Here is a 10,761-nt window from a genome sequence, read left to right as displayed (position 1 = left end):
GGGTAAAGCGGCGTTATGGTTTGAGTTGAGCGTAGCTTTTCGTGATTACGAGCACTTCAAGGACGATTTTCTAAGTGAGTTTTATTCAGTTCCTATTCGAGTTTTATTTAAAAATCGTTGGCTAGATCGGAGGTGCAACGCGAACGAAGAGTCGTTACAAACTTACTATTATCGTCAGCTCAGAGACTCGAGATATTTCAGTCCGCGCCTAACCTCATACGAAATAAATTATAATGTAATACAACAGTACCCGGTCTGGATAAGAGAGGCGTTAGCTATGGTTGACTTTAATAATGACGCGTTGATAGGCCAGATGCTCGGAAGTTTGGACGGAATACGTAGGGAACGAGCAAAATTTCGGGATGATCGACCGGGAAATCAGAATGTGGCTATGAGACATCCGGGTCGAGTTCGACAAGTAAATATGGAGCAACAGGAACGAAATAATGGTTACCGATATGAAAATAGACGATTTTCGGACAATAGACGGTTTTATGATCAGCCACGAGGCAGGTATAGTTACGGGCAAAATAGCAACAGTCATGCCCAGGCTCAAGGCTCTCAGCTGAGTGAACGGTGGCCAGACACGCGTTTTCCACCGCCGATGAATACGCGGGCACAGACAAGTCAGAATGTTAGTTCAAACAGTCAAACGGAAAGAGCTACCGGTCATTTAAACTCTCATGCGACGCGCTGAATAAGGGTCCGGCAACGCGTCGTTACGATTTTGATTTCATTGAAGAACTTTCAGAGGGAGTGAATGGAAAAATGGACCGCGGGAGTAACGATAATTCGAGTCCGTTGGTAATGAGATGTCCTCATCTTAAAGTAAAGATCTTGGGGGAGGATCGAACTATTCTCCTTGACTCGGGTAGTCAGGTTACAGCAATACCTGAGGTTTGCTACGAAGAAATATCGGCTAAACAAAAGTTAAACATCTTGCCTGTCTCGAATTTATTCGTCACGACGGCTATCGGGAAAAAATCCACGACTATAAAGCAACAGGTTTGGTTGGATATAGAGATTGAGGGTAGAAAATTGAGCTTTCTTTTTTTGATAATTCCGTTGTTAACGTCTACGGTTATATTGGGCAACGATTGGATGGATCGAAATAGCGTGGTATTGGATTATAAAAATAGCGAGATCGAGGTTGCGGGTAAAGTTCTTTCTGCGTCGACGGTGATATTCGAGCGAAGCGCTTCCGAGACTCTTCGCTGTTCACAAAAAAATAATAATGAAACTCTTGTGTTGGTGATAGACCTCAGGGGTTTTCCCGTAGAAGAGGAGTCGGTTGAAAATGATTGCGAAGGGTTGAATAAAATAAATTCAGTGAATGATCTTGAGTCTAAGGGGGAAGGGGTACCCCCAAACGAGGGGGAATGGCCTGAGAGTCGATTCACTTGTGAAGAAATCTCGAAAACGACAGGGCGACTTCATAATCACGAGGGAAAAATGAGCGAGATAGCGGCGAGAGTGATTCAATCAGACAAGGACTGTTTCGTGATTAGCGAAATCGATGAAAAACCAGAATTTGTGAATAGTGAGGAGTTCGCGGACGCTCTAGGCGCGGTCGCGTGTAAACTAATATCACTTGAGATGGCGCAGAAAGAAATTGTGATAAATACCCTCGCGAGATTCAGATTGTTGTTCTCGGATAAACCAGGGTGTGCTCGAGGATACGAACATCAGTTACGCCTGATCACCGCGCGGGCCGGTTTTCGACACACCTATCCGGTCCCATTTCGCCTAAGAGAGCCCACCAAGCAAGCAATAGACCAAATGGTAGAAAACGGAGTCGTAGAGCGTGCCGTGAGTCAGTATTGTAACCCCTTAAGGATTGTTATGAAAGGAGACGGTTCCGTGAGGGTGTGCCTAGACGCCCGATTCTTGAACAAACTTATCGAGGACGATCATCAATCTCCACCGCTGATAAACGAATTGTTGCAAAAGTTTCATGATGCTAGGTGGTTCTCAAAGTTGGATTTAACGCAGGGCTATTGGCAAGTCCAATTGCATAGGGATTCTCGACAATATACAGCATTTTTATTCGATTCGAATCTGTATCAATTTTGCCGTATACCTTTCGGGCTTAAAACCGCCGGTAGTGGCTTTATGAGAGCGCTGGGGTATGCGCTAAAAGGAGAATTTGATGAATATATATCGTGTTATATTGATGATATATTGATAGGTACGAAGACGTTCGACGAGCACCTGGCAGTACTCGAGGGAGTTTTCCGACGATTATCCGAGTTCAATTTTACAATTAAGATATCAAAATGCAATTTCTTCCTCAAAGAAGTGCCTTTTTTAGGATTTATTATCTCCGCTGCCGCAATTACGCCGGAGCCTAGGAAGCTAGACGTGATCCAGAACTTTGAGGAACCGCGAAACAAGAAACAGCTACAACGATTCCTGGGAGTTTGCAACTACTACCGACAATTTAACGTGAATCATAGCGCGGGTATAGATAAATTACGAGACCTTTTGACAAAAGATAAAGACTGGGCATGGAATTCCGAACATACGAAGTCATTCAAAAAGCTGAAATATGATTTTGCGAATTGCATTGCTCTTAAGGGGTAACGCCACTGTAACGGTCCAAAAAAAAAGGTTTTTTCACGAATTTTTTGCTTCCAAAATTGAAAGTAATTGAAAAAAAACTTTTAAGGGTGTTATCGGGCATACATTAAACTTTATTATCAAATTTTTTTACAGCAAAAAAAAAAACAAAATGGCGGTTCCACAGCTATCTTCCCGGGGCATGTTTTGCTTGCAGGGCTCCGCGGCACGCAGCACCACTGGTGCACTTTTGAATCTAGAACAAAAAAAAAAAAAACCATCAATCTAGAGGGTTATAGCTAGAGAATGTCGATCGGATTTTGAAAATTATCAATTTTTGTGGATTTGGCGTGCGTTTGAAAAAAAAAATTGATTTTTGACGAAAAAATGGCTAGTTTTTTGTTAATAAAAAATCAATAAATAAAGTTATTGAAAATCCCGATCGACATTCTCAAGATAATGTTAATGTTCACATCTGGTCAAAATTTCAAGTAAAAAAAATGAAAATTGTTCGAGTGATGCTGCGTGCCATTTTGAAAAACCGTGTTTCGAGAAAAACGCGTTTAAAGTTTTGCGAATAGTTTTTTATTGGAAAAAATAAAAAAAAGGAGGTAAAAAAAAATTTTACCGTTAGTCTGCAATCCCAGCACCATACATTTGTCCTTCGATGGCCAAATTTTCGTCTTCTTCGTCTTTCCTGGTAGATTTTTGGAGCGCACGCGCACTTTTTTCCGCGTCGCTCAGATATGTCTCCGCGTGCGTAATGCGTTTGGCGTCGGCTTCGATGCAGAAATTATATAACTGTACACCAATTTCCACCTCCAACATCTTGAATATTTCAAGATATAAATTTGAAAAACTGGTAAATTCGAAAAATTAACGACGGAGCCAGGAATCGAACCTGGTATCTAGCGATGCTTTACCGGAGCCTTACTCCACTAGACCACCTAGCCGCCCTGACTCTGATGTCGTTAATTCATCTTATCACCAGTTAGTTCAAATTTGTTTTCTTGTGCTGTTGTATGTGAATATCTTGTATGTATATCTTGAATATTTGCAAGACGTTGGTAAGGCCGCCATTGAATGTGCAAACAGCGATATCCATCGCGATATCTAGGACAGTTTTTCCGCTTGAAGATGATTTGGGGGCCAAAAAAAAATTTTTCTCGCACGGGACCTTTTTTTCCTTATTCTAGAGGGTTTAAACTATTTTTGAAGCCAATAAAAAAAAAATCGATTTTTCAAAAAATTTACAGTGGCCATACCCCTTAAACACGTCATTCCCGGCGCACAGTATAGATTACAGACAGATGCTAGTGACCGAGGAATTAGTGGAATATTATACCAGCAGGATAAACAGGGTTATCACAATGTGATCGGAGTAGTCAGTCGATGCCTAACGAAGTACGAGGGCAACTATACAACAACCGAAAAGGAGTTGTTAGCGATCGTATATGCTATAGGAAAATTCCGAGTGTACCTACTGGGCATTAGCTTTGTAATTGTGACGGATCACCAATGTTTAACGTTTCTAGATAAGGCCGTATTTCAAAATTCGAGATTAACGAGATGGACATTGCTCTTGCAGCAATATGATTTCGCAGTTGAGCATTGTCGTGGAATTGATAATACAGTAGCCGATTTTTTCAGCCGAAATCCGAGAGGGAAATTCGAAGAGGAGGTGTCAGAAAGGTTAATTATTTCTGCCTTGCATCGATGTTTTCTTCCGGTAGAAAAGGGCGTTGAGGATCCTACATCTTGGACCATAGCTCTGTTGGACTGCGATAGTAACGTTCATCAAAGTTTCAGGGAACTAGGGAGGTTGCAAAATGAGGATCTGAATATAAAGAAAGCGATTGATGAATGGCGGAATAATCCTGACCGACAGTCCCAATATCTTTTACATAATAATATCCTTTTTCACCAGGAAAAAATCGGTGATTGGAAAATCGTCATCCCGGAGATTCTCCGAAAGTCATTGATTGAAGCGATACATATAAAACTTGGTCATCCGGGAGTCTATAAGACCCAGAGTCATTTAAAGAAATTTTATTATTGGAGGGGATTAGCTGCTCAAGTAAAGAAATTTGTAACGAGTTGTGATCTATGTCAGAGGGTGAAGTATCTATCGAGATCAATGGAGGGGGAATACGGTTGTGTCACGTCAGAAAAGCCTAATGACTTAGTAACGGTGGATTTTTATGGACCTCTCCCGAGAGCTCGAGGGGGTATGCAGTATATTTTCGTGATCCTGGATGCATTTTCGAAGCTCGTTACCCTATATCCAATGAGAAACGCGACCGTGAGAACGACGCTAAAGAAAATTTTCACCCAGTTCATACCGAAGTTCGGCAAACCCGAAAGAATTCTCTCTGACCATGGTACGCAATTTACCTCCCACCTATGGAAGGCAGAGCTAGAAGCGAATCAGATTAAAGTATTATATAGCTCGATTCGACATCCACAGTCCAATCCCACGGAGAGGGTTATGCGCGAATTGGGGAGGTTGTTTCGAACGTTATGCGCCGTTAGACATACGAAATGGGTCGAATATATACCAGACATAGAAATAATTTTAAACGTGACGGTACACCAGAGCACTAAATTCTCCCCATTAGAACTCCATTTTGAGAAGCCTATCCAGGAGGAGATCCATAGCATTATCAGTTACCCCCCAACGCATGCCCTGTCGCACGAGTATAGGATAACGTTAGCGGGCGCGAATATTCAAAAAAGTTTTGAGAATCGTAAGAGAGGTCGAAAACATGCTTCAAATGTTGAGTTAGCTGTTGGCGATAAGGTGTTGTTGCGAGTGAGGCATCTCTCGAACGCCTTCGTTAAAGTAATAAAAAAATTTTTCCATCTCTTCGAGGGGCCGTACGAAATTCTCCGAATAGCCGGGCAAAATGCATTCGTTCTGGGTGATCCTAAGAGAGATCTTGCTGAGGTCGGTACATAAAATCGCTTTAATCTACGGAAATACTATGAGCCGGTCGTTGGTGCTGCTGAGTCCGACGAGGAGGCATGGACAAATTTTGAATGAGCGGAATGCGAAGTTGTCTGTCGAAATTCTTCTGTGATAGAATTCGATAGTTAGTTAAGATAATTGTCATATCATTAGGTATGTATGTGAAAGGACTGTATTAGAATTAGGTAGTTAGGTAAGATGACTTTATCATGATAATATAAGGATGAATGAGGCGTATGTACAGCGCCAGGGACGAGAGTTATATGACTCAGAAAAGATTGTCTGGTGATATGTTTAGGTAGTTATTTAAGATGATTGTAAATAGTTAAGTAGTTTAAGATGACTTTGTTATTGTAACATAAGATTGAAGGTAGGGTGTAATACACCAGGTGCAGGATTAGCACGGCTTCGAAAAGAAGAGTAATAAAGGTCAGAATGTATTGGGCGAAGGTTTATTGTTTCGAATGTAATAAATAATTCAGCGCCGGTCGAAAAGTTCGCCCAGCACAGAAAGGGGGAAAATGTAAGTGCCGATGCCCAGTTCAAATATTCGCGGCCTTATTAGGTCACTAAGATGGCAAATTAGAGGAGATCGGTGACGCGGCGCCGAGTAGCGTTAATAGCCGAGACGTTCGCGGTAGTCGCTCGGCCAGCGAAAGGGGTAAGATTTTCGGGGACCACGAGATCTCTTTCTCTTTCTCTCCGGGGACGTTGAAGAGATCAGACGCGTGCCAATTTATAAGAACTGGAGAAGGAGGAAGGGAGGGTGACGTGGACTGGATACGGACGGCCCATCCCGATCGAGTTGAACATCGGGAGATTCCACCAATTAATTCTCCGCCAAATCACCATCCGAGAGTCCCCGGAGTCTAAAAGAAAGAGTCAACGATCGACGAGGCATCTAGAAAAGATAAGTTGCTCAGACCATTGTAATTTCGCCCTGTAGGGATTGTACGGTTAGTGAACCGATATTCGATTATTTAATTGTTGTAAAGAAGGAAAATCGGACGTCGGACTGGTGAAGCTAGATTCCCAGAATTAAATATGTTTTGGTCTTATGTATAATCTCATAAATAATATATTTTTGTTATTTCTATAATCTCACAATCAACAAGATATTGAAATAGATAATCGTTGGATTGTTCCATATTCACCCATTTTATCAAAGACCTTTAAAGCACACATCAACGTTGAATCTTGCCATTCAGTGAAATCTATTAAATACATTTGCAAATATGTAACCAAAGGGAGTGATATGGCTGTGATTGGAATTGGTGCAGAGAATTCCAATGATGAAGTTACCCAATACCAAATGGGCCGCTATGTTAGTAGTAATGAAGCAGTTTAGCGAATATTTTCTTTTCCTATTCATGAGAGACACCCTTCTGTTGTTCACTTAGCTGTGCATTTAGAAAATGGACAAAGAGTGTATTTTACAGCACAGAACGCAGTACAAAGAGCTGCTCAGCCACCATCTACTACATTAACCAGTTTTTTTGAGACATGCCAAAACGATGATTTTGCACAAACATTGCTATATTCTGAAATGCCAAAATATTATACTTGGAATCAATCCTCAAGGAGATTTATACGACGGAAACAAGGAAAACCACTTCCAGGATACCCAGATGTGTATTCCACCGATGCGATTGGTCGAATTTATTCAGTACATCCAAGCAATGATGAATGTTTTTATTTACGACTGCTATTAGTCAATGTACGTGGCCCAACATCATTCCAACATTTACGAACTGTTAATGGTGCATTGTGTGGATCTTACAGAGAAGCCTGTCAACGTTTGCAATTGCTAGAAAATGACGCTCATTGGGATCAAACTCTCAATGATGCTGTAATATCATCACACGCTCATCAAATACGAACATTGTTTTCTATAATCATATCTACATGCTTCCCATCAAACCCAATTGATTTGTGGATCAAGTACAAAGATTATATGTGTGATGATATTTTGTATCAAATACGGAATAGAATGGGGAATCCAAATATAGAAATCAGTGAAGAAATTTACAACGAAGCATTGATTTCAATTGAGGACATGTGCTTGATGATGTCAAACAAACTATTAATTCAATTAGGCCTGGCCGCGCCCAATCGTCCAATGCATGATGCTTTTAACCAAGAATTGCATCGAGAAAAACTGTATGATCTCAATACTTTGAAAGAATTAATTCAAATGAATCTTCCACTGTTGAATGAACAACAGAAGTATGTATTTGATACTCTTATGAAAGTAACAAATGATGAAACTGGAGGAATTTACTTCTTAGATGCACCTGGTGGTACAGGAAAAACTTTTTTGATTTCATTAATATTAGCAACAATTCGCTCACAAAATAAAATTGCACTCGCACTCGCTTCGTCGGGAATCGCAGCAACTTTGCTTGAAGGTGGTCGAACAGCCCATTCAGCACTAAAATTGCCATTAAATATGCAAAGCAATGAAACTCCAACCTGCAACATTTCGAAGAACTCTGCAATGGCAAAGGTTTTACAGCAATGTAAATTGATTGTTCGGGATGAATGCACGATGGCACATAAAAAATCTTTGGAGGCTTTAGACAGAACCTTAAAAGATCTACGGAGCAATCATAACCGATTTGGTGGTGCAATGATTTTATTAGCAGGAGATTTTCGTCAAACATTGCCAGTGATTCCACGATCAACGCCAGCTGATGAACTCAATGCATGTCTAAAGTCCTCCAATTTGTGGAAACATGTCAAAGTACTTCATTTAAGCAAGAATATGCGTGTCGAGTTGCAAAATGACCAATTTGGAAAAATATTCTCTAAACAACTCATTGACATTGGTAATGGCAAATTTCCTATAGACATGTTGACTGGCTGCATTAACTTTCCTCAAAGTTTTTGTCAGTTAACTCGATTAAAAGATGAACTTATTCAGAAGGTGTATCCAGATGTTTCTCAAAATTACAGAAACCATGATTGGTTGAGCGAACGAGCTATATTGGCTGCAAAAAACATAGATGTAAATGAATTGAATTTAAAAATTCAAGAACAAATTACAGGCGAATCGAGGACATATAAATCAGTTGATTCGGCTACTAATCAAGATGATGTAGTCAACTATCCACCGGAATTCTTAAACTCGCTGGATTTGCCAGGATTGCCACCTCACAATCTTCAATTAAAGGTTGGATCGGTAGTTATAATGTTGCGAAATATCAACCAACCGCGTCTTTGCAACGGCACACGGTTAGCGATAAAAAAATTACTAAACAATGTGATAGAAGCAACTATACTGAAAGGAAAGTATAAAGGAGAAGATGTTCTCATACCGCGCATCCCAATGATTCCGACTGATGTGCCATTTGAGTAACGACTACAGTTTCCAGTGCGGCTTGCTTTTGCTATGACCATAAACAAGTCCCAGGGGCAATCATTAAGTGTTTGTGGTATTAATCTGGAAAACCCATGTTTCTCACATGGTCAATTGTATGTTGCCTGTTCCCGTATCGGAAAACCATCAGATTTGTTTGTCTATGCGCCAGGTAATCAAACAAAAAACATCGTATATCACAAAGCACTACAATAAAAATAAAACTGATTTTTGTTTATAATTATGATTCACATGATTAACAATAAAGCGATTACTTACTTTTAAATGCTTATATATATTTTATTTAATTATTTTTTATTCACAACGCCCTATCACCAGGGTGGACGGTTCTGTTCAGGAGAATTTTTTGCCCCGACTATAAAATAGGTAGGAACAAAAAACTGCCACATTACAAATATTCTTGACAGGACGAAGTCTGTCGGGTCCGCTAGTATATATATATATATGTAGCATCCAGGACTCTGTGCAAATATGAATCTGTATATTCCATGTAAATGTATGTGATGTGTTTTAAATTCATACATTTAAATGTAAACTTGAAAGTACAAATAAATATGTTCGTATAAACTATATCTAGTAACTGATTTTTATGCCCTGCCTTATTCTGTAGATGAAAACTGTTCTGCAATCCGACTACTTCATCAAACCATACAATCTGATCGAATATGCTTCACGCGTACAATGTACAAGTGGCGACAGTAATTAGAATTGTGTGTTGGCCATACTATAGTGCGGTCAAATGAACAGCAGGTAGAAGAGCGATGCGTAATAATCCGCATTTTTAATTTGTAATCACCCCTAGTGCAAATGTCCGATGGAATCCATCTGGTTCGTTCCAATTTTCGATGGGGTCGTATAGGAATCCTGCAAATTCACAGGATTTGGAACGGATTCGGATGAATTTTGTGGATTTACTACAGAAACTTTTAACAGGGACAACGTGAATTCTCTACGCCCGTAAACATTTCAAAATGTCACACCATAGATTATTTTGACCTGTTTATGGATGATAATTTATTAGAAGTCATTGTCCGAGAAAGAAATCTCCATTAGTCCCAAAATCCTGAACCGGCCCGCCAAAAAATGAAAGCTTGGGAAGATTTAGGAAAAGACAAGTTGAAAAAATTTTCGGGCTCAACTATTTTGATGGAGCACGTCAAAAAAGTTGCCCTCGACGATTACTGGAGCCGCAATCCGTTGTTGGTTACTCCTATATTCCACCAAAGAATGCCTCAAAATCAGTTCGAACAAATTCTACGATTTTTACATTTCCAGAATAATGTAACCCTCTTGAATCACCCACCGAAAAAATCAAAACCATCATTGATAATCTGAATACAAAATTTGCAAACTTTCTGCGGCCAGGGAGAAACTTGTGTATAGATGAAAGTCTCCTCTTATGGAAAGGGAGATTGCGTTTCAAGCAGTTTCTACCGTTGAAGAGACGTCGCTTCGAAATAAAAATTTTCGAAATAGTGGACTGCCAGAGTGGTTTCGTATTGGGTTTTATAGTCTCTACCGGGGCAGACACAGACTATGACAAATTTGGCTTGGGCATTTTTTCAGGGGATGTCTTTGCCCAATTTTTGAGACCCTATTTTGGTAAGGGTCATATTGTTTTTGTGGACAACTGGTATTCTTCCCCTGCACTAGCTGAATTTTTACACGAAAAAGATACAGGTCTATGTGGCACAATGAGAAAAAATAGATCTGGACTACCGAAATTCACAGAAAAATTACAGAAAGGGGAAACTCAAGTAGGACACAATATGATTTGGTTGGCATCGAAATGGCAAAAGAAAAAAGAGGTCCAGATTATTAGAACGGTATCCCGATTGAAATACGCTTCCAGCGG

The 10,761-nt window shown here is 40.1% G+C and overlaps 1 protein-coding gene across 1 annotated transcript; it reads left to right on the top strand.

The window, feature by feature from the left end:
• The first annotated feature begins 7,517 nt into the window (after positions 1-7,517).
• On the top strand, positions 7,518-8,885 carry LOC124299534 (ATP-dependent DNA helicase pif1-like). The gene has a single exon (XM_046752799.1). It carries the CDS (start codon positions 7,518-7,520, stop codon positions 8,883-8,885), a length of 1,368 nt encoding a protein of 455 aa, XP_046608755.1.
• The last annotated feature ends 1,876 nt before the right edge of the window (positions 8,886-10,761 follow it).

Source organism: Neodiprion virginianus, chromosome 3 (assembly GCF_021901495.1).
Source record: "Neodiprion virginianus isolate iyNeoVirg1 chromosome 3, iyNeoVirg1.1, whole genome shotgun sequence".
Lineage (NCBI taxonomy): Eukaryota > Metazoa > Arthropoda > Insecta > Hymenoptera > Diprionidae > Neodiprion > Neodiprion virginianus.
This window is presented reverse-complemented; position numbering and strand designations above follow the sequence as displayed.